Here is a 24,407-nt window from a genome sequence, read left to right on the forward strand (position 1 = left end):
TGCAGTCCTCAGTGGGTACCTCTGAAGTGAAACTGCTATTATTTTAATTCACATGAGTAATCTGAAGTGTTTTTAAGGGTTGATATGCCTTGTTCCTCTGCTGACAGAAGTGTATTGCTATTGGTTAAAAGGTAGAAATTAAGTTTAGTTTGTAAGTGCAGACTAAGGCCAGGAACAGACATTAGATCAGCTAAAATCACAAATATTTCTCCTCCTGGGTTGGAATGAGAGGGCCATGTGGGTGCTCTTCCAGCTATGGCTGAGCTGTTCATTGCCAGCTGTACTCAGGTGCAGCAGGGCAGCATTGCAGTCCTTGGAATGCAGCACACATGTAGCTCTGTTGGCTTCATGCCAATGCATGGCTAACAAAAGTTTTCACAAAGAAATACCTCACAGAGGTATTACAGAAATCCTTTAGAGTTGTAGAATCTGTATTTGTTCAAACTCAGATGCTAGATGGATTTCATTTGATGCATAGTGATTCAACTACTTTCGTTTCTGAACTGGCAGTCTCTCAGCTGGGGGGGGGGGGGTGGGGTGCTAAACGTCAAGGAGCATCTCAAAGAAAATTTGTTTGCAATTTAAAATTATTGTTATCTTGGCTGCATCATTTCTGCCATGGAATTTTCATTAGATTAACAAGGGTATTCACCAGGATTTGCAAGACCAAGTTTTCATTTTTCAGTCACTCTCCTAAAGATAATTCAAAGGGGTTTTTTTTGACCTATAATGGGAAGCACCAGCTGAACCCTGATGTTCCCCATGTCATTTGCTCTATTTCTTGCAGAAGGAAAAGACAGAAAATAGGACCATGAAAAAGAACAAAGAGTTGCTGTCATAGAATTTCTAACTTGGAATAAGAAAGATAATTCTAGAAAAATGACAGTTCACCTATGAGCAGTAGGAGTTCAAAGGAAGGACAGGTGGAATTTAAGTGAGAATGAGCATGTGAGGCTTTTTGTTCTAAACACTTCCCGGTGAATGGTGTTACTCTGTCAAGTCATAGCATGACTGTTCATGTCTAGGAGCAAATATAAAATATTGAAGTTACTTATGTGCTGGCGGGAGCTGTTGATGACTGACAGATCTGATTCTATATATATTAGGGTATTTTTATTTTTTAAATTTTATTGTATGTGATGTCGATATTCTGAGGCATTATTATGAAGATGTTTTATACGCAAATATATTTATTTCTAGAACCTTAAAATATATATGTCCATATACACGACTGGTTTAGATATTAATGACTTGAGAAAAATTTAGCTCCAGGAATTTTTCTGTTTATGTTGGATTTGCCTTCAGGGAATTTATTTGGAAGTAAAATTGTGACAAAAGAACACCTTTCATGCACCAAATTACCAAGTAAATTAATTTCCCCACAAGGATGTTTTCCACCTGAATACAGAAGCATCCACAGGCTCTCCCTAGGTACAGGCAAAGCAGGAGGCTGCTCAGGTGAGCAGATGATGTGGGCCATGGTGGTGTTCTTGCTTATGCTGTGTGCCTTGTTCCGTGAAGGGTAGCACTGGGGGCTGCTGCTTGGGCATCCTGGTGTGTCAGAGCGTGCAGAAATGTGGGCACTGCTGAAGAGTGAGCAATAGTGGCCAATTTTCCACCCTGAAACTAGCAACTACTGCCTCCATTTGCCCCGACTCTGTATTTTCTGATATTTTTTCTTTAACTCTCTGAGGCTGTGCCTTTCCCTTATTCTCACTGACTGTCATCACTACTTCCTAGATTCTGAGCAACAAGGTTGAATTGCTGCCTTTTCTTCCCCACTGTCTCTTTGTAACCACTGAATGTATTTCCTTGCAAGGGCAGGAATGGCTTACTTTACAATGTAATGACTGGGCCTCTCAAGGTCTAGTCAACACAAGGAAGAGGACAGGACACTTTCAAGTAATTGAGGCCTTTATGAACAAATGTAGGAGACAAATTACACATTAAAGTAATTCTGTTCCTTTCTGTTTGGAACATGATGCTGTGGCAATGGGCACTCCCTTTTTTATTGCAGAGTACAAGCTTTATTAATCTGTATAATCTGTAATTTATATAGGCCTTATTGAAGCTATTTGACTGTGGAGAGGTACAACAAACAATAATATGTAACATCAGATTTTGTGCAATTACAGAGCGATTCTGGGATTGACAACTGAACTAATACCATCACATGGAGCATGCTCCATGATCATTTGCCATTGGTTGTTCCCAGTACAGATGCACTTTACTGGATCCTATGTTGGTAAATAGGGTCATCTAGCGATTAAGCACAATAAAATAGGTGGTAATATTGGTGTTAAGTCTGTTCATAGTACCTGATAAAGCAATGTGTCCAACATGCTGATGCTGAAAACTCTGCCAGCAGCAAAGGGCAGTCGAAACATAAATGCCAGGTTAGATCCCTTCTCCCGCTCTTTCTGTTAAGGAATTAAAAAATAGGAAAAACTTTTAATGCGGGTTTTGGAAGGATTGTAACAAAAACATGAAATAGATATTATCTTGAAAAAATTCAAAAGTGTAAAATCCCAAACATAGTTTCTTCCTACAAGTATTTTGTTCTATGTAAAATAAGACACCAATAATAAGAGGTACCAATCTCTTTTTATAACTCATATGTCATTATTGGTTTTCATTGTTTAACGTTAATTCAAATCTGCTTAATAACTGAATGATATTAAAGAAAAGAAAATGGAGACAGGAAATAGGAGGCTTCCTCCTGAAGGTTAAAAAAGCAGCCTGCCTGTGTGTAGATCACTGCAATACTGCCATCCCATACTGGGCCATCCCAGATAGATTTATGCTCACCTAACATCTGTGTGCTTATCCCTGTGGAAGATACAAAATCACAGGATTGGTTTGATTAAAAGATACAGGAACTTGTACTTATTTCAAAATGATCACTTAGAGCTTTAGAACTTTTATCGTTAGCACCTGCAATATTTACTTGAAAAAAAACCACAGCAAACTAAAGTGTAAACCTTATCCAAAACATTACAAACCCTTTCTTTCAGGAAAGAGGGAGTGGTCACCTAATTTTTTTTCTCACACAAGACAAATGGAGAACATAGATTTTAAGTTTAGAGTGTGGGTGTTTTGTTTTTCCTTTTCTCTGTTGTATAAAGGCCATTGCTCTCTCCTCTGTCAGGGCTGAGTTTACTGTCAGATTTATTTATTTTTAAAATGAGAAAAGTTGCAGCTGCAACAGCAGATGGTCATCTGATTTGTGTATCTGTCTTCTGCAGCCCATTAGGTTGAAAAGCCAATTTTGCAAGAGTGTTTCACTGCTACCTCAAGGCAACTTGCCTGACATTCTCAGTCTTTCTGAAAATGAGGTGCTTAATGCAGAAATAACAAGCAACTCTATGTTTGACTGCTTTAGGTAATTTTTACTGGAGTTTTTAATTGCCTTTCATTTTGCATGAGGGAGTTCTGAAACATCAAATGAACTACAGCACCACCTGTGAAGTTCTCCCTGTAAATGTTAAGATGAAGTGACTGGGAAATATCAACAGCAGGCAACTGCAACAGCAGTGAAGAAAATGGTCTTTCTTTAAGATAATTTATCTACCTCTGTTTCAGCAGAGCATAGTTTGGATAGGAAGTTCATTAAATGTTCAGCTTCCAACCTATCTTGACAACTTTTGCACAATAAATTAATAAAGATAGCCAAGAAGCTAAAATATTTTTAAGTATTTCCAGAACATTTGCTTGAAAAATTAAGGTGCTGAAAAGCAAGAAAGAACTGAGATAAAAAACCCTGGTTTCACTGCCTAAAGGCCACCCAAATATTTACATCTTGTGGTCAACATGTACGTGTGACATTCAACCGAGTAAAAGATTTACTTCCCATCCTTATCCTGTCTCATCCACACAGGCTGAATTTTTGCAGCATTCAATTCCTCTTTAAGAAACTGGACTGGGAAGGTAAGTTTCTATAAAGAGGCTCTTTTCCATTAAGTATATATTGAAATTAGCTAGGTGAATATTATACAGTAAATAGGGAACTCTCTGAAATCCCCAAAATCTAGGAAATTTACGGTACAGCTAGGAAATGGAAATTATATGTTAAATCTCTGATAATTGTAATGATTTTGGCATTAATTCAAATGCACCAAGATATGTAAGATATCTGAGGTGCACAGATTGGGAGGCTACATGAGAAAACCCAGCAATCATACTGATCGATAGGGGAGAAAGCCAAGACTGTAGTGAAGGATTTCTGCCCTTGAAGACTGTCACAGTGATATTATTTGTCTCTCACAAACTCAGAAAATGGCCTGAAAGATCATGAAGGTAATACTAATACTGTAAGATTTAGGGAGTGCAGAGGTGGCTAGGTCAGATCACCAGTGAAGATCTGTGAGAAAGAGGATTGGCCTTGAGTTCATGGAGTTAAAATGATGCACAATATTACTTCCTGTGTTCCACCTGTTTAAGTAACAGTATTTTGAACAAGCAAATTAAATTTTATCTCCATACAGCCAAACAGTTTCACAGTTTGAAAATGCCAAATGTGCACCTTAATGTATAGAATATCGAAGTTTTATCTAACATTTAAGCTGTCCTTATCATCACTCTGACAGAGAATAATTGCTGTTCTCAAATCATCACAGTAATGCCAATATTTCTCCCAGATACACAGAAGTGTGTACAGAAGACATCATTATAGTGATGATATATTAAAGTGAAGTGGAATTAAAAACAATGTTATAATAAAATCTGTATGTTTTAAGCATTTAGTCAGTTAAAAGATGTTCCACATTAATTGCCTGTGTCAGCCTCTTGGACAATTACATTAGCTCTAAATATTCAATTATCCAAAAATATTTAATTTTCCTTGAGCAAATTCCACCAGAGAGTTGCTTGATTAATATTATATTGTAAAGTGATGAAATCAAATCAAAATTTATTCTTAAATGAAGGTAGAATTTTGAAAAAACATTTTCTTTTACAGTAGTTCTACAACCATAAATCATTTCACTGTTTCCATTTCACTGTTTCCAGTTCAAGTTTTCACTTGTTTTGAAATCATTGCTACAAAATCAGAAAAATTAATAAAATTGTAACATTTAAGTTGGGGGTGAGGGGAGGCAATTTTCCTTACCTTTTCCAATTTGGATAGAGCAAGAGAATAGCAGTCTTTGGCTCTGAACTGCATGAATCTCATGTTGGCTGGGTGAGTTAGTTCTGTGATAATGCTTAGGCTGGAGAACAACCTGCATTTTAAAAGAATGTAATGGTTACACTTCTAATTCTAACAGCTCACAGATGTAAGGCTCTACATAAAGCTACAGCCTGTGCTTGTGTCCATGTTTTTAATGAAGTCCCTGAAACCTGTGGTGGGTCTGGGCCCAGTGAAATGCTGCTCCAACAGCAGAGGAAACTACAACACATTCCCTGTAGAATTCACAAAGAAGCACACACTGAGCTCACAAAATACTTAAATGCTAGAAAGAAACCACTTAATTTCGTTATCAGAGGTTTTATTCAGTGATTGCTACAATATCACAAATCTGTAGGAAACAACAAAAAATGCAAAAGTATAAAGCTTGCACTTAGTACTTGGTTGCATGTAAACTACTACTGATTTATGCACCCTTTCCAGTTGATTTTTCTTTCTTGAGGTCTGTTTGTATGCTGTGACTACAGTCTGAGCAATATAGATGAAAAGTGACACTTGTGGGAGTTGCTGAGAAAATGTATGTTTATGTATACTTATGTTCTCACTTCGAAATATTTACATATACAAAATATTTATAACTTAACACCAATTCAGGCTTCCAGTAACAAAAAGCAGTGAAGAAAGCTCAGCTGTGAACTGGCTGAATTACACAGATTTTCAAGCAGCAGACTAAAGAGCCCCTCCTCAGCACTCAGGGCTCCAAGAAACAGAAAGAAAATCATAGTTTATGCTATTTAAATACTAAAGAAGTTGGAATAGGACTCATATTATTATTATTTGAGTATTTCATCTACAGATTCATGACAGAAAATGAGATGTACATTTGTAGCCTCTTCTAGTGATCCTGAGGGTACTTATCTATACTTGGCAATAGACAATTGTAGTACTATTTACATCATTGATGTGGCTTCTGTCTCAGTTTTCATGGAAGCAGGGTTTAGTAAGTTAGTGTCAAATGGAATTCAGTGCACCTTTTTGCAAGTCTTGTCCTTTTCCCTCACTTTTGCAGGGAGAAACGTCACTGAAATGGCAATTCAAGCAGAGCCTAAATGTGAGGAAATGTATATCCAGACTGTCTACCAATATGTGTTAATCCCATATTATATTTGAAAACTAACACTACAGAATTCAGAATTAGGAAATTAAAAGCTTATCTCATGATTAAAGATACACAACTACAGGAAAAAATGCAGGCTGCTATGTTTCTCTTAAAGATGGTTTAGTTTATTACTGAGATATGAAAACTGATTTATATTAGGTAATCAGTTTCAAAACTGGTATTGGTAAAATATTTTACTTACGAGTGCCTTTTAGCTGAACTAGGGGAAATTACCCTCCAGGTAGTCAGGGACAGATCGCTTCTTGCCCTGGGTGTAAGGCACACTGCCTGCCAGCTTTCAGCACTGGAGCAGGCTCCTTCTGGGCAAAGATCCCTCTCCTCTACCCCACTCTAGTGAGAAAGGACTGGATGGGGCAGAGAAAGCCCCACTAGCCTGATGGAAGACATGGCTTGCTGTTGAACTGGTTATTTGGAAATCAGACAAGCAATGCAATGCCATCATAGCACCTCGTTTGGTTTATCTCTAAATTGGTGCTGACAGCTAGATGCCAGCCAAAATACTGGCCTGTTAGGTGTACTGCTGGCAATAGGCTTCCTGCAGGATTTGAAGCACAGCCTTTAAGAGGTTAGCTAATAAAACTTTATAGTAGTACAGCCCTACTGCCTGAGGAAACCCGCTGCTTTTCTGAGGTGGACTGGTTGCACATAGGTAAAACCTTATAAAATGAAGGCCTTGTTGCCTTTGTAAAATCATGGCTCAGGCCTGTTACTTTGGCTAAGTAGAAAAAAACCATGGGGAAGAGACACAGTTGAATTAGGGGTAGAAAAGGATGCTGTTGAGCATTGCATGTCCACATCGTGGTGCGTGGGGGTTGGCCAAATGACGCTTGTTGCGCTTTAAAGCTCTGTAAACCAATAACCGGCCAACTGCTTCCAAAGGCCGCATTCTCGCAGGAAAGGTCTCTCCTTTGCACCTGCCTGCAGACCCTGCATTGCTCCTTATCGCAGCAGTGGACTCACACCTGTCTACAGGGACTCAGTGGTTGGTTTCCCCTTTCATTTTAGAAAGTGAAAAGCATCTTAAGGCATAGTCCCAAGACTATTAATTTCTCCTTTTCTTTTTAAGCTGCTTGTTCTTTCTTAGTCAGTGTGCCCATTCGAGTCACACTTCTGTACTCCTAACTATGTTAGACAAGCTAGTGCTGTGTCACAGTTTTAATTGGGATGGCACAGCTTCTAGCCCTAAAGGTGCTGATAACCCTGTCCTTGTAAACAATGAATCTGGCTTCCAGGGTGGGGAGCACGCTCTCCTGGCAAAGCAGGATTGCTAATTTATGTATATCGGGGAATAATGTCAGAACAGGTGTATGAGAACTGCCAGCTTAGGCCAAACAGTACTGCAGCACTCTCACATGGCTTTTTCAAGCCTGAGTAACTCACATCAGGGATGTTTAGATCAGCCTGTATCCTCTGAAGGATTTCACCTGGTGCGACTAAAGTGGAGTCTTCTTCAATGACATGATATCGTCGAGAACAGCATGTATTAAATCCAGTGGTTTAAAATCGCTCTTTAACACTACAGTTTGTGTTAAATGCTGTTGCTCTCTACCATGTTCAGTCTTTTCTTCATTAGTTTCTGACATTAGTAGCTATTAATAAGTGATGAAAAAGCCTTCAATATATTTTTAGAGGTCATTTACAAAACTATTTACCTTGGTGCAATGAGTGTAGTTTATTCTGTAGAACAGGTAAATGCCACTACCTTATGCCTCTTCCCAAAGCTTACTTAATTCTACCACTTTTATATACTATAAAAAATACAGTGACATTTTTGTACATGTTCTAGGGAAAAAAACAAATTTATGCAATGCATTATTTGTGAAAGCCTATAAAGTTTTATGAAGAAGTATTGTTAAGTCTTAAACCAAGATATTTATTTTAATTCACTTCGATTGTAAATACGCAGTGTTAATACTGAACCAGACACAGAGTTTGTATGTGAGTTAAAGCTGCCATCTAGTTGCAAACATCATGCAAGACAACTGAAGGAGTGTACAGAACATCTAATTGGATACCTAAGATATGTAGTTTCCTATTAGGATCTTTTACAAAGTAGAGCACAACTATGGGAAAAAACAATTGGAACGTTGCAAGTTTTATTTTTGATAGAACTCCTTTTTCCATTTGGGGTTAAAATGTATTTCTGAGAAATTGATGTATGTAAAAAACCTCAGTAAGATGCCTTAGCACTGTATGGTTAGGAGTGGATCTGAGTGATGCACAGATAAAGTTCAGTTATAGGTTCAACCCAAATTTCCTGAGTACGAAACACACCTGTGCACGTATCGGGTACCAATTCAGAAACTGACTGTTAGAAAAAGACAGAACTAAAGTTTCTTGTGCATTGTAGATTTTGATTCTTTTGAGCACCTGCAGAAATGCAAACAGCATTTAACTGCATTCTCACAGATCTGTGTTTACAAAAAAGCTCCATTGAAATACTTGTATTTTAATGAGCTCAGTTTTCTAAACCACTGAAGGATTCAAAGGACTTTTACTACGCACCTCTCTCCGGTCTTTTGTGGAAGGCTTGACACAGAGGACAAGTAATTGCAATAGAAGCAGTGTTGAATGATACTCAATTTTCTTCCAGGTCTTACTAGAAGGAACACCAGGAAGTGCTAGGCTTAAGCCCCAAATCAGGGAGCCAATTTGTAGCTGACTCTGTAGTGTGTTTTGTTTTATGTGAGATTTTTGGGGGGTTTTTACTAAGCAAATGTTTTTCTCTGCTCAAAGTGACACATTTTTTCATACTTACTGAACGAAGATATTTAACACAAAGGCTTTAATGAGGAGAGCTCTCAGAAGGAATAGCAAATCTCAGTGTTCTGCTTTTCAACACAGCCTCCTCAGCCTCTTTACTAGACTGATCATTTTATACTCTCATGATTCTTACCATGTTCCTGTCATTTGTAATGTTGCATATATATAAAACCCTAACTTTTGTGCAAAACTAAATATTCAAGGTGTGAACACTTGCTACTAAGTTCATAGTGATGCACTGCTTTCAGCATTACAAGGATCTGCTTTGCATATGGGCTTTAGCATTATTGTGAATTTTCTTTTCTCAACTACCTTTCATCCTAAGTCTTCAAGAGTAACTTTATTTTCCTTCCTGTAAACATGACAGCTACCTTTTTAAATGATCATCCGGTTTTGGGATGCAAAGCATTTCATCTGAGCTTTCAGGAGAATACCTCAGGATTCTAAGTGAATTGCTAAGCAGGGTGAGAAAACGTTTGCCTATGTAAGACACAAATTCATGCAAGGGAAAACTTAAGTAGAATAAAAAAAAATAATTTCTTGGCACAAAAGGTATCAAGTATTTCACAATTAATAAGGATGTGTAGATAGACTGCAAAAATGCCTTACCTGAAGAGGGTTTGCACATTCACAATGGTCTTGGCATCTGCCATGTAGTCTTCCTCGGCACTCATGGTGCTTTCTTTGTCCACCACCACCATATTAGCTGCAAAGGTGACCCCACACCTTAATAAGTCATCTAGGCTTTTGTGAAGAGAAAGAGGGAGAAAGAAACAAGCAACTTAAATATGGAACACTCCAAAGATTAGCCATGGCTGGCATCTGCAGATCAGCTACATATCGTAACTTCTAATACAATCAAGGATAACATCTCAATTAATTGGTAGAATAGAATACAGAATCTACTTCAGTAGGTTGTTACAGTCCCTCTCTTTTTGTTAATGATAAATCTATATATATTTTTTTTTTAATAAGCCTTTAGCAGTTACTTGGGAAGACTTTGGCCTTATCCACTGCAACAAATTGCTCCATTGCAGTTACTTCTGACAATAGAAAAACCCAAATAAATGCTCTGAGTTGCTCTTTCCTACAGTTTTATTTTGGCTTCAAAATGTTAATAAATGAGTTGGAGTGTTCTCAGGATGCTTTTGGGAGCAGCTGCAGAGCAGCAGAACTTTGTGCACAGCTGGACACTGTTTGTGTGAAGCCCAACCACAGAAAACACTCACAGACAGCTGAGTTACAGTTTTCATCATGCCTTGCACCTTTGTCTCCAAAATGAAGCATGTTTCATCTGTTTTAACAACAGCATTTTCTACAGACCCCAAGCACTTTCTGACAAACATGGTGGGTTTTTTTAACAACTTATTTTGGAAGAATATATATCATTATTTTTGAACCTGTGCAATATCACTGATGGTTGTCTACAGCAAAAGAAAAACTGATTTTATATGATCTATGCCAACAACTGTAGTGTACAAGTCCAAACTTTTTTCTGAGTAATTTGTATGTCTGCTTTTTCAGACTTTCAGTTGATCTCTGAAAATAGCAGTCTATTCTGAAATATCCAGATTTTTTGCATTTCAGTGTTTCATAAGCTCAACAGCTATTCTTATTTTAGCAGTTACCTTTTGCTGGCTTGTGAAGAATTTGAAAAATGCTAATGTGGAAGTATTATAATTCTAGTTCTCATGTACCTGTAGCTAAAGGTTTCTCAAGATTGACTAGATTTCTGCACAACTGTGAAATCTCTTCAGTTACAGATCTCAAATCTTGTACAGGTACCTACTACTTGACATATTTTGATGAAGTCCCTCTCTGCTCTGAGTTTTGGTAAAGCTGCTCTTCTGTGACCCATCTACTTCTAACAAAAAGAGAATGGTAAATGAGAATCATTGCTTTGGTGGTTTTCTATCTAAGATGATGACATTGCTGGTGACCAAATGAGAAATATTTCAGATACTTGCAGGTAGTAGGTGGTACTTTCGGAACGTGTTTTATACCCCTTTAATGAGAAAAGGAAATGTGCAGGTTTTACAGTGTATTTCTTATCTAGAGCTGATCAGATCTATTAGTTGTATGTGATTTAAAAACATGTTGAGGAAAACACAGGGAATATGTATGAACTATATTTTTTAAAGTATCTAATTAATGAAAATAGATGTCAAAAAAACCCTCTACAAACTATGGTTGCTTATTGCACCGTGAATTAAAAGTGATTTTAGTGTCAGAAAAGATGCAGAAGTTCATGCTGGTATGACTGAACTTTTGAATTCTGAACAATGACTTATTCCAAAGACTACATGCTTCATTTTTTTTAACGCACTCAGTTCTAAAAGAACAACAAAACACCATTAGGGAGGGATTTGGTGATTTCCATTTTGAAATAAACTCAGTAAATTTAAACAAAGTTTGATTTTCCACATTAATAAAATAGGTTAAGATCTCAGTTATCAATTACTTTGAATACTTTGAGTATTCCTTCTTGAGTATACATTTAATTGTTCTGCCACTATGAGTTCTTTTTATAACTATTACGGACTTAAGAGTTAAGAAAGTAGTAGATGTTAATAACCTGCAACCCTTTCTTGCTTAAGAGGAAAAAATGTAAAGTGAAAAACGTTTCTGTAGACCCTTTGTAAACCTCACAAGGACCATGGTACCACCAAGGTAAATCTGTAACTGTATCACTATTATAAGCAGGAAGTAAGTTTTTTGATTTCTATAGAGGGGATTAGTATTATGGACTTGTAGCCCCAATTCAGTATTCACTATGTAGTGAAGCAAATGGTTTTCTTTACATTTACACTCTACACAGAGGAGTTTACTAAAATACTCCTGAGTCCGTGCTCTTCTCTTGTTTCTGCCTGATTTTTACATGAAATTTCTGTTGCTAAACCTGTATCCATAAACATATATTAGCAGAGGTGAAAACAGAAATGTAGGAGTAAGTGATAATTTAAGTAGTGGAAGATGAAGACTGTTGGACACATTCAAGACTGTTTGCATTCTGTAGCTATCTTTACAAAACCTGAGTCAATGACTTCCAACAAGTTATAACTCAGTACAGACTGGCACTAGAATCAGGGCTATAATCTGTTCATCTCTTGAAACACATGAACTCACCTAAATAACAGTTAATCTTATGGTTTTGAAGATATTAACTTGTGCTCCCTGTCATGCTTTTCACTAATGAGATCCTTTATAAATGAGAAATTTGAAATCCCAAATTACAGCACACAGACACAGACTATGCATGCAAAAAGCTCATCTCCAGCTACAACACGCACACTAAAACATGCAGTGACAATACACACAACAAACCACTGAGACTACAAAGTTAAGTTTTCTAACAGTTATTTCACCTACTTGTCGATAGAGCCCACCATGTAGTAAACCATTGGAAACCAACAGATTGCATCCAGAAAATGCATATCTGGCCTGAGCAGCAGACGGAATTACAAAATGAAACACAGTATCACAACAGCAGCATCTCTTCTAAAATATTTCAGTCAACTGGTACTTTGGGGTTTTCTTAAAAAAATAACTTTTTTAAACTTTGGCATTGCAATATCAGTTTAAGCAGGGGATAGCTTTTCAGAAAGCTGTGAATCAACAGTTTGCTGTGATCATAAAGAATGATCAGAATTAACATGCTTATATTAATAAATGCACCTCTAAAATCAGAAATGTTATGGCACAGGACAATTCCAAGTATCAGAATGAATGAGTGATGTCAAGGACACACTACCAAGTTATACTCCAGTGTATGCCTTAGGAGGACTTAAAATAAGCATCAAGAATTCTTAATTAAAATGTGGAAATCGAATCATCACTTGGGTTTTGTGACACATACTGCTTTTCAAGCCTACTCCCTTTCAGAGGAGTCACTGCAAACGCTGCATAGAGGGAGACAACACTAAGGGTGTTGGTTTAATTAGCAAGCAGAGCTTTTACTTCACATTAATCAATCAAAAGTGGGTTTAGCCATGAAGTGTCACAACAGCATTGCAATGTGTGAAGTAGGGCACTGTGCTGACAAAAAAAGCTGGCGCTAGAGGGCCCCATGTGCCCATGGCTTTGCTCTCGCACTGCCAGTGGAAGCGATTCAGCCTCATTTAGGCTTCTCAGTTTGTGTAGTTCACTGTATACCATGGTACCTACATTAAAACCTTCTGTTGTGCAAGCACAGGTGACTAAGGAGCTGCCTGAGGCAAAGTGGGACACTTCACAGCAGGCCTTTGTAGAAAAAAAATCACTTAAACTGGAACAGATCTACGTAAAAGGAAGTGTCAGCCCTGGAATCACAACCTACAAGACATTTTTGCTTTCTTAGCTTGTTCTACTTTTCTGTGTACAGTTAACCTCTGTTTCTGTCTTCAAACTGTGATTTTAAGTAGCTGAGCTGTACCAAAGTTTTGCAAGAAAAAAAAAACCTAGTTCATGATCAGATTATAAATGAACCAGTATTGACAGGGACAAATTTTTCTGAAATTTTAAAAGGAAGAAATGGAAAAATCCCAGCCATCAGCAGACAGATATAAAAGTAACAACAATACTGCAGGCTTTAATTTTCACCCATGGCTTTAAATAATTTTAGACAAAGTGTGTCTGTGGGTGTCCTCTTGGTTTAAAGAACTGTTTATCTTTGAGTGTAGAGTTATTAAAAATATCCCTAACTGGTCCAGGCCAGTAAGTGCATTGTGTTAAGTAGGTTAGTGCTGTCACATAGCTGTGAAACTGTTACACAGCTTGCTTTTTACAGTGTTTATTAAGTTACTTAATTTTAGCAGTAGCATTCACAATTTTGGGGGTAATTTTAAGAAAAACTTAGCTGAAACATTGGCATGAAGAATAAGGACATTTAAGTTTACTACGGCCATTTACAGTCAGTAAAAGGTCAATTTTGTATAAGACAGTGACCATAGGGTATGATTTTTGTCACTAACTTTTCTCAAAGATAAGTGTGCCATAATGTTTTTGATTTTCAGCTGGCCATGTGAAAAGTGGTCATCTATTGAAGTAATGGTAAAATGAGTTTAAAACTTAGCAGAGGGGGTAACAAAAGTCTCCTTACGGATTATCGAGCAGTAATACAATGGGGTTTAGTTCTTTCTTTGGTCGGTAATAAGCTCTGAGTGGGACAATAAAGTTATATAAGCCATTTCCAGCAGTTTCTGCTGCAACTATAATCAATTTATTTTTGAATCCGTAGGCTTTGGCATCTTCATAGTAGTTATGCTGGCACCCCTAAAATCAAAGTAAGAAACAAGTTCAGTGCATGTGAATATTGCATCAGATGACCCAATACAGACGTGATTAGACATAAACACTTGGTGAGGAAAAGGAGGAAAAAATATAATATTGTAGCAAATGCTGCACAGACTTCATCTCTAAGGAGAAATCAGAATTTAGCTCTACTCAAATGCAACAGACAAATGAGAATGCAGGGTTATCCAGTAACAGAAACTCCCTTTACCTTATCTAGTCTTAGACAACAGAAGGGGACTTTTTCATGCAGAAGATGACAAAAGGTGGGAGAACTTCCAATATAGGGAGAGTAAGGAGGATAGCCTTTGGCATACCTAAAATAGAAAAAAACCATTTTTCAGTACAGCACATTACCAAAACACAGGTGACTACACAAGTATTTTATGGGATGTTTATACATATGTCCAGGTTTTAGAGTCAAGTACACAAAATGAACTATGTTTAATAGAGGTCAAACGAATGTCTTTTGCAGCCAATTGAATAGAACTTAGTGAAAGCTGCCATGCTTTTGAGGACTGAAGGAATTTTGCATGGGTTTTTGAAAACAGTCTGTTGCATCATAGTGTGCTGTCATAGTGTTTTGAACTGGAAACTTTTAAGTTAAAAAAGGAAGGAAAGAAAATAGAAATAATTGTACTTCTGCTCTTCCTTCTCCAATTTTTTTTCAAACACTTACCAAAAATGAGTGAAGTCATTACCTTTTTGCTTTAATAACATACTGTCAAAATGGCTGAAATAAATTCTAAATGGCAAATCCTCTACCCAATGAGATAAAATTTCTAATTGACCTTAGTTTTTTTTTTTTTACAAGAGGCCTTTTAAATCCTGGTGTTTCAGTCTGCACATTTAAGATGACTTATCCTATTAATTTTTTCTCTGGAGTTTGACAGTCTTCCCTGGGGTGTCTCATGCTTGTCACTGGTGGAGATGGGAAACTCTGCTGGTTTAACTGTGTGTTTCAGTTTTAACACCCCTGTCAGCAATCCCAATAAACATAATTGCTCATCTGCACAGCAGGATTGAATCTTCTGGGTTTATCTGAATAATGCATCATTACTTTCAGTAACACACTAACAAGCATTTTGAATTAGATGTGATCATTTTGTCCCATACTGCTTTTTTGTCATTTCTGCATTTTGAAATCACACATCCAGCCCCAGCACTCAAAAAAGCCTGTTGGATATCTGATTATCACTGCAGTCTCATGACAGGTGTACTTATCTGTTTACAACTTTGTTGAGTGCTGACTTAGTAATTACAGAAAGTAAAAAAAAGGCATAAAGTAGGCTATGAATGGATTGCAATACATCACTACAGCTTTTTTAACTGCAAGAAGAAAATTTCTGGCAAATGGAAGAGTTAATCTGTCATAGGCTTATAGCATTCTGCTAGCATTTCCTAGAAGGGAATAATTCCGTAACTGTGCTTCATGGGACTTGCTTCCTACAAGTCCTCAGACTGATCTGCATGTCAAAAAAGATTATTGATGCTTTTTATATAGTATTAACTTTTCATGTTATTTTACATGTACTATACGTACTCTAAGCCTGCAGAGACTTCATCATCCGATGGAGTGGTTTCATCCTCTGACTGGTCACTGAGCAGGTCACACGTGTGAAGGGAGGAGGAGTCTGCAACCTCCAGCACTGGGGCTATGCTGGGCCTCCTGCCCTCCTTGCCCCCCTCGGCAGGAAGGGCCAGGGTGGCCCCGCTGGGCCCGCGGCACCCGGTGTCCTGTAAATCGATGGCCACGGTCCCTAAGGGTAAGGGAAAACATTTCCTCAGTGCGCTGCTTAGAACATTCTAATGAGATTCCTGTAATTAGTGGGGATTCCCTGACTGCATGGCAAAGGACTGACAGCAACACTATGCTAATTGCGTTTATTTCGTTAAAATAAAACAAATATTTAAACTGTACTCGAGGAAAGGAGCACTTTTCCTGACAATTAGTCTATGTCTTCTTGTTAACTACCTCTTTAAAATCATACCTTATATAATGAGTCCATATTTATATGCATCAACAACCTGCAGATTTTACTAAATGGTGTTTTTTAAATTAAAGAAGCTCAAGAAAACTTCTTACAATCAATGAGGTATGAATGCCAAAGACATACTCATGATCTACCCAGTTGTTTTGCTTTGCATACACTTCACTGTTACTTTTTTATACCAGTCTTAAGTAGTTTAATTCCACATTGTCAAGTAAAAGAAAAAGAGATCCCAATTCCATTTGTTTGGGTTTTTTGTTGTTGGTTTGTCTGTGGTGGTTTTTTTTTTTAATATCAAGGAAAATGTTAAAAGTTTTTATAATAATTCTTTCTATACATGATTATAGTTTCTTAAAATTTTAGGAAGTTGCTTTAAAATGTACTACTCATTAGATAGGAATATGTTGTGATGTAATTTTTTTATTCTTTTTTTACTTACCCATGCTGGCAATTATACTGTGTACTGGTAACCTAGAAGCTCCATGATAAGATAATTTTGATTCATGATTTTGTCTATGCTTTTCTTGCTTCTTAAAAGCAGAATTCTCTTCTTTGGTGATATTTATATAAAAACATATATCTGTAGAACTCATGATATATCGAGGACCTGGATTCAGCAAAATGTTTTTGTTATCTTCCTTTCTAACACCAATCAGACAGACTCCAAACCTTAATTAGAAAAGGAAAGGCATGGTTCACTTTGCACAGTCCTGCAAACACCAGAATTTCCATTGTCAAAACTGAACCTCAGGTGTATTTTTATTCTTTGCACATTGTGAACATTTGCAGCTTTCTGGATGACAAAGATGTTTGAAAAATGTTTTCTGCTAAATAGGCCAAGTCAAATCAAGCAGTTTTTCTGAGCTCATGAATTCCTAGGCAATTGAGTGGTTCTTGTAATGCCCATAATATTCTCCTAATGTTGTTCTAGTTGATTTTTTCTGTCAGATGAATAGTCATTTTTGGGAAAATATTGGTAGAAAAATGGATACATGATATGAAAAATTATTAATCATGTTAAATTGTTCCATTATTTATAAGTAATGGAAACCATTTTCATAATTCATTTTTTAAATTTCACAATTCACTCTTAGAAATGTATTTGATTAGTGATAGAAAATAAGGAATTACAGCAAAAAAAACCTCTTTCTCTCCTTGATTAAATATGAGAATAAACCCAGCATTTAGGGTTTGAGAAATGCTTATTTTATCAAATATATACAAACACACATGATTTGTGTTTAATTTGTATGTTCATCTCACAGAGCAGCACTGGATACGTGATGCATCATCTGCACTTTAAAGCAGGTATGTTATCATCTAACAGAAAGAAGAGTTTGATGTTTGAACAATCAGCAGAATGTGCTATGTGCCACTTTTAAATCGTACATTTTCCATAAAATTAACATGCCACAAAGGAAGCCAGATTTCCAGCTGAGTCTTAAATAAATAAAAACCTCACACCCTCCCACCCATTCTTTTCTAGATTATTTTGGACTTGGGAAAGGATTGGTATTCTAGGAAAACCCCTCTAAGGTGCCTTTTTTTTTTCTTGTTGTCCAGCTCATCATTTATATCCTTTACATCCTATTCTCTTAGACTGAGGTGGGCTGTACAGAACAAACATAAGCTTTTACCTGACCAGCTCTGACTCAGAGAAACCTCCATATTAGAGGTCAGATATTTAAATGCAGAAACAGAGTAGCGTGTACTACTGTGCCTTTAGTGCAAAGCTACGCTGCAGGCAAAACAAGTAATTATTTCTTTGAACTTTTAATGGTCGATAGGAAAATAAACATACTTTTTATGTGCATGGAAAGAAGCATATGTGAAGCTCTTCCCTTCATACTCAGCAAAAAAAGTACTTTCTTCCAGGTTAATGTGATACACTTCGTTACCAGAGCATCTGCCATACATTTTCTGCCATTGTTCTGGTGATTGCTGACTCTCCCTGAAACATAAAGAGAATAATTTAACACTTAATGTAAAACTCTTATTAATCAGAATGGTATTTCTTGTCAATAGAAACTACAAATGTCTATTGAAAATGTCCTATGGGCTAATCTGAAAGAAATATTTGAGGTTAAATCTTGGTAATATTGTAAGTACAGAGATTATTTTAATGTATTAAAGAGCATTTTCTGCTAAGTAATAGACATATAAGAGTATGTGCTTTAGTATCAGGAGAGAGATGGGTCAATTAGTTTAAATTCACACCATAATAAGTACATCCATGGCAATTTGAGGATGACAGGTAAAACCAGCAGCATGCTCTTTCTATTCATAGACAGTTTCTTCACATGCTTAGTGGCAGACTCTGGTTCCTCCCTGAATATCATTAATGACAACTTATGTAGGAAAGAATCATTTGTCTTTGGTCATTTTATCTGTAGGAGAGATTTGTCTGCATTTGCTTATCAGTGATCTTTACCCTCTGGGTATTTTTGGTTCCTGTGTCTTGCAGACTATTCACAAGTACGTAACTCCTTTTCTCTAGTGTAAGAAAACAAATGACAAAGCAGATCATCCTTTACTCTGTGCAGCTGCTGCCCTTAATGCAAACAGTTTAGTGGAAATGTTCCAAACCTCAGCAACCCCAAAACTTGTAGCCCTGGAGCTCCTGGGAACTTCTTTATTAAGTTTCATGTGGAAAGAAGGTTCTGCCTGCATGAGTTTTCACTGGAGATAACTGATGTATATGCACACATATGTGCAGATAGGTCACAAAACTGACAAGTGTTTTCTGTGTTTTGCCACTTGAGTGAAGATCTCAAGATATTGGGACATGCTCCTTTATGCTCATTTATACATTTTCAATATCTTAACACAATTTCTATTTTTCTTCAATTTACCATGTTTCTCCACCCTCCTCAGGAAAACATTTTCTTTCAAGACAGAAATAAGTAAACCATTTTTGTTGCATCAGTCCAACCAGTGTACTAGGTATAGAACAATGTAATTTCAGAACATTTTTCCCCTGAAATAAAATGGTCACCTGTTTAATGTCTGCTTGGTTCCAGTGAGTTGTCTGAAAGCTTCCCATGGGGCTGTACTGTAAAGATCACATTAACTTCAAGTCAGAAATGTTATTTTCTTCCAATATTTTGTATTGTCAAACAAACCCTAATAGAGTTGTATTACTATTTTAGATAATCAGATAACAGTTAAACATAAATATTAAGATTAATAATTAAGATCAATAATGAGATTATAAGTAAGATTTGGGGTAGAATTTTGATGTCTTACACACCAAAGTTTTGAATTCCATGAACAGCTGAGAAGACGAAAGGATTATTTACACCTCCTTAACAGGTATTTAAAACTTGAGTCCCACATAAGGTTTAAAGCAGATGTTAATAGCAAACACAATAATGAAAGGATAATTAAACAGGAACTAATGTAAAGGAAAGCAGTTCATTAGTAACATGGGAAATCTATTGAACAAATTATTTACATTCTTTTCATAATTTTCTATATTGTGTAGATCTAATTTAGTATTTCTTTGGTTTATAAATACAGGTATAGTTAAAATTTTTATTTGTAGTTTAAATAATCTGCTTTCACTTCATCTTTTTACTTAGCCAAACTCAACTGCTCATATGACTTCATCTTTCATACGTATAAATGAAGGTAATTTAATCTCTTTTGACAATTAGTAGTTAATTTACCTCTTGTTCAACAACAAAAAAAATCTAGAAAAGCCAAAAAAACCCCTCTGAAATATAAATTAGTCAAATCCAAAGCAGTTTTATGTCTGCAGTACAAGGACAAATGCCCTTATTTTGGAGTCTGTCTGAGAATAAATGCTCTGAAGAGTGCTGACTACAGTAGATAAATAATAACTAGATATTTTCAATTTTTCAGTCTTTCTGTATAAATACAGGAGAGTATTCTTACATTAACATACATTGTACATTCTTACAGAAACACATGTTACTTAATCCTTCTGGATTCAAAGTAATGCTACAACTATTTGTGCAAAAACTTGGGGTTTTTTGCTCCTAGTATCCAATGACCAGAGTAGAAAACAGTTACTTTTATTATCCTGGTTACATCTATTAATTCTGATTACAAAAGAAATCTTAAGCACTTTGAATTCTGTGACAGGTACTTTGCATCATAGTTGGGAATTTGTAAATGATCAATATGACTGTATTAAAAAATGAAATGCTGAAGTTCCTAAGTACAGCAGAAAACATTTCCCTTTTGTGTGTTTGCTTTTGTGCTGATGCAAAATTCTCTAGCAGCTGCTAGGAACACTGCTCTTCTTTTATGTGCATGTAACATGAAATAACTGGGAAAGGTTCTGTATTCTGTGCATGTCACAGAATGAAAGGTAGGCAGGTAAAAAATGTATTTCACCATGGTGCTCAGCAGGTATCAAAACAATGTTTTGTTGCCTTCTTATTAGGATATTCCAGTGCAGACAATGCCGTTAAAATCTTGACATTTGCTGTTCTTAGTAGTAAAAGTTCTAGGAAGAATTTCTGTTTTCCCCATTCTGGGCAAAGGGGAATACTAGAAATGTCAATACAGAAGGTTACTAACACTGCTTATAAATAAATATATATGTACTGGGTTCATGGTTACTTGAAAAAAAAAAAAATCAGTGTTTTTACAAGACTTGTGTAGTGTATATGCAGCCATTCCATTTCTACAGATGGATTTTGGGATTTATTCCTTTATGCATCTGTGTCCCCACAACATTTTAATCAAGAATACCTTATTATTCTAAGAATACAGCATAACAGAGGTACACCAGATGTGGTAAAATTATTTTAGTGAATTCAGAGTTCTACTGTTCTGCAGAGGCACCATAATTCTGCACCCCTTCCAGCCACGCAGTCATGTTAAAAATCGTGTCTGTTTGTTTGCCTCTAAATGTGCAGGCACAGAAGAGCAAATACTATATGTTATCAAAAAAACATTTTTTGAGTTCATTGAAACAGATCTTCAAATTAACATATTAAATTAGGTATTCTTAGGACTTGTTAGTGCTCTTAAGTAGAACTTTGTGATAGATCTACAATTCCATCACTTTCATATTGTGGAAGTGGCACAACAGCATGCAACTTTAAATACTGGGGGGAAGGGGTGTTCTCTTCAAAATTATACTGCTTTGAGTAAGGGATTTTGATGCTTTTATTGTGCAGAAAGTTGAATTTTCTTTTTTAAAACTGTAGTTGTGTGGGAATTCAGGGTAAGCTGCTTTCCAAAGAATATCAGCTATGACTTTTCCAAGTTGTTTTGAGTTTTTTTATGGAAGTATATACTTACTGTCCCCTAGATGTATGAACCAGCAGAGTGATTAATGTAGAAGTAGCTGGGCATATACAGTTTAGAGCTAGCATAGCATATTTGAATTCCTCTTCACACACGACGTGATCTGCAGGGAAAAAAAGGATATAAATTGTTTTACAAAAATACTTTCAACTGAACAGAATTACCACTTCCTTGTCTAGGGAAACGGTGAAGATGCATCAATCAAAATTTGGTCCAAGATCTTAATCTTGTGCTTGAACCTTGGAAATCAGCTGCATATGATTTTCCCTATCTATGCTGTCTAAAATGGATGGCTACTGTTCTAAATCCAGATCACAGATAAATGGTCTCCAGTGCTTGCTGATGGCATGAAAAGGAAATAGAAATTATTCTTTAATGTGATTCACATATACCTGTGACAGTATTGAAATGGCTATAAAAAGGGACAAGCACAAAACTTGTAACTTCTTGTCAGTGTAGAAACATAAAGTCAGATAGGTTTTGTAAAATCATGAAGGCATTTAATACTAAGTCAGTTTTTTCCCCTCTGAATTTAGTATTTGGTTCTTTCAATGGGAGCAGAATTTGCTTCTGATCAGAAGGAATATTACAAGTAGTACAGCTGCTGATCAAAACACAGGCCACATGAAAATTGCTGAGTAAAGGCAGGCAAATAACCTCCCCACCCAGATCTGAATTGTGTACATCTGCTGCTGGTTTCAGCAGTGTCACTGAAATCCTTAAAACCACCTTGCCTCTCTAAGTGGCTTTCCTGACAGAATTTATAGTATAGCTATAAGCATGACATTTACTGAAAATAAAAGTGAAGGCATATTTTGTATGCCTTCTCTGTTCCATTTATTTTGAAATATCTAGAAGCTTTTCAGCAACAGAATCATTTACTACTGAATGGAGAAATTAATTCTCCCATTTTCTGAAGATCAGGGCCTATTTAAATGTCATAGGGAAGGGATGAATTTAGTTATATAAAGACACTGTCAAATATAGAACAAAATTAGATTTCTCCTCCTGTAAATATATTTCAGCTATAGCAATTAAATATTTCCTGCAGAAAATATTTCAGATAGAAATATGTTCTTTTAGATGACCATATGCCATTAATAAACCTACTTGAATTTCAAACCAGAGATTTTGAGAGGGTAAGGCATAGACTACTGCCTGAATGGAATATCTGCAGTCCATTACCATTAGTCAGATGGCAAAGATTTATGAAAGTGAATACCAACTTCCTGACACTGAAAGAGAATTCTCCCTATTTTTTAATTTGTATAGGATTTTGCCAAATAACCTCCCCTTTTTTTTTTTGTTTGGAATGTTGTCACATTTTAGTGAAACATTTCAAAAATATGAGAAAAAAATACACAGGGTAATGGGGGCAATGGCTTCATCATCTGTTATTTCAGAATTTGTACTTGAACCCAGTTGTACCTGCTGACCTAAATAAATAGAAATGGAAGTTAATCAATCACGGATGGCACAATGCAGATGAAAACTGAAATTTAAATCCTCCAGATGCACTCTACTCTCTAACATATATGGGGAACTTTTTTGGCAGATGTTTATATAAAATATTATGTTACCAAAGAATATAGCACACAGCAAACAGAGATTGCTGTCCTACATCAGCCTCTTAATTGTGCCTCTGTTGCCAAGTGTTTTACATCAGGAGCCTTGGAGCTGGACTTGCAGGACTACTTCTGCACCTGTTGGAGACTTTGATCTTCTGCAGTTAAGTTCTTATATTAGACACAGAGCAGATCAAAAATGCCTTGCTCATTTTTCCAGTTATTTGACAGTTTATAGCTTTCCTATAACGTTACTGTGTTTTCTCTCTATGCTCAGGGCTTGTGTTGTGGAGGATTACACAGAACTTTTTCTGCTGCTTCCTTTCTGAAGTGAGCAGGGAGGAAGCTGGATGACAGCTCTCCCACTCCTCAGGTCTGAGACATCAGTCATGTCCCCTGACAGCAGGTACCAGAATCAGCAAATTACTCATTCAGTGTGACAGCAAAGCAGCCCAGGAAACTGCAGTTTATCTTGAAGTGAATATTAAATATGTCAAATGAGCTTCCCAGAAAAAGAAGTATTTTGATTGAGTTTATACTAAAGAAATATTACATTTAGAATTTCCCTAAGTTGCTGTTTCTGTTGAAAATATATTTTGACAGAGGTTTTGTTGCTAAGTCTGTCTTGAATGGGTGTAGTAATGCAGTGGGGTGAGTTATGGTTTCTGTAATGTTACTGACGATAAAACAGACTCAAAATACTGATTTATGCCTGCAGCAGCAGCCATGTGGTAAGAATGACCTAGACCAGGCACAATTATTCTGAGAAACCTTACTTTTGTCAATTTGATAAGTTAACATGACCACTACCAGATCAGATAGAGAAAAATGCCCATCTGTTACTTCTAGACTATTTTTAGCTGTAATTGGACAAATTAATCATCAGCTGCATTCAATATCCATTTTGGTGAATCTGGACTATATTTCTTTGAAATAAACTACTGAAGGGTTGATGTCAGACTTCAACAATCTGTGCTAATTCATGGGCGCATTTTGAATAAATAGAGAACGTCAAAATGTATTCCCATTTCCTGGAATTGTAATCATGTATAATTTCCAAATATCCAAAGTAAAGGTGAGATATATATCTATATCTGCATCTACATACACATAAAAGTTATAAAAGTTTAAAGTTATAAAAGTTTTAAGTTCAGCTCAGAAAATACTGAATTTAGTAGTCTCTGAATTGCATAAATATATTGCTCTGCTGTGGACAATCTTCACTTTATTTC

At 36.4% G+C, this 24,407-nt stretch overlaps 1 protein-coding gene and 1 long non-coding RNA gene across 6 annotated transcripts in view; one reads left to right on the forward strand and one right to left on the reverse strand.

Annotated features, from left to right (window-relative positions):
• The window catches only part of KCNT2 (potassium sodium-activated channel subfamily T member 2), a 115,538-nt gene that overhangs the window by 14,004 nt on the left and 77,127 nt on the right, over nucleotides 1-24,407 (reverse strand). For 3 of the 5 annotated variants that reach the window (XM_048312934.1, XM_048312932.1, XM_048312931.1), the window contains 11 exons: nucleotides 21,605-21,713; nucleotides 19,323-19,379; nucleotides 18,129-18,278; nucleotides 16,767-16,996; nucleotides 15,880-16,096; nucleotides 14,548-14,653; nucleotides 14,146-14,318; nucleotides 12,438-12,509; nucleotides 9,678-9,812; nucleotides 5,108-5,219; nucleotides 2,319-2,420 (listed from right to left, as the gene is read on the reverse strand). In XM_048312934.1, the coding sequence (XP_048168891.1) occupies nucleotides 2,319-2,420; nucleotides 5,108-5,219; nucleotides 9,678-9,812; nucleotides 12,438-12,509; nucleotides 14,146-14,318; nucleotides 14,548-14,653; nucleotides 15,880-16,096; nucleotides 16,767-16,996; nucleotides 18,129-18,278; nucleotides 19,323-19,379; nucleotides 21,605-21,713 (1,463 nt within the window). The remainder of the gene's footprint in view (nucleotides 1-2,318; nucleotides 2,421-5,107; nucleotides 5,220-9,677; nucleotides 9,813-12,437; nucleotides 12,510-14,145; nucleotides 14,319-14,547; nucleotides 14,654-15,879; nucleotides 16,097-16,766; nucleotides 16,997-18,128; nucleotides 18,279-19,322; nucleotides 19,380-21,604; nucleotides 21,714-24,407) is intronic. The other 2 variants (XM_048312935.1, XM_048312933.1) reach the window with 1 other exon arrangement.
• The window catches only part of LOC125330107, a 48,080-nt gene that overhangs the window by 1,138 nt on the left and 22,535 nt on the right, over nucleotides 1-24,407 (forward strand). Inside the window, exon 2 of the long non-coding RNA XR_007205372.1 lies at nucleotides 3,878-3,927. This is a non-coding gene — a long non-coding RNA (uncharacterized LOC125330107). The remainder of the gene's footprint in view (nucleotides 1-3,877; nucleotides 3,928-24,407) is intronic.

Source organism: Corvus hawaiiensis, chromosome 9 (genome assembly GCF_020740725.1).
Source record: "Corvus hawaiiensis isolate bCorHaw1 chromosome 9, bCorHaw1.pri.cur, whole genome shotgun sequence".
NCBI classification, from domain to species: domain Eukaryota; kingdom Metazoa; phylum Chordata; class Aves; order Passeriformes; family Corvidae; genus Corvus; species Corvus hawaiiensis.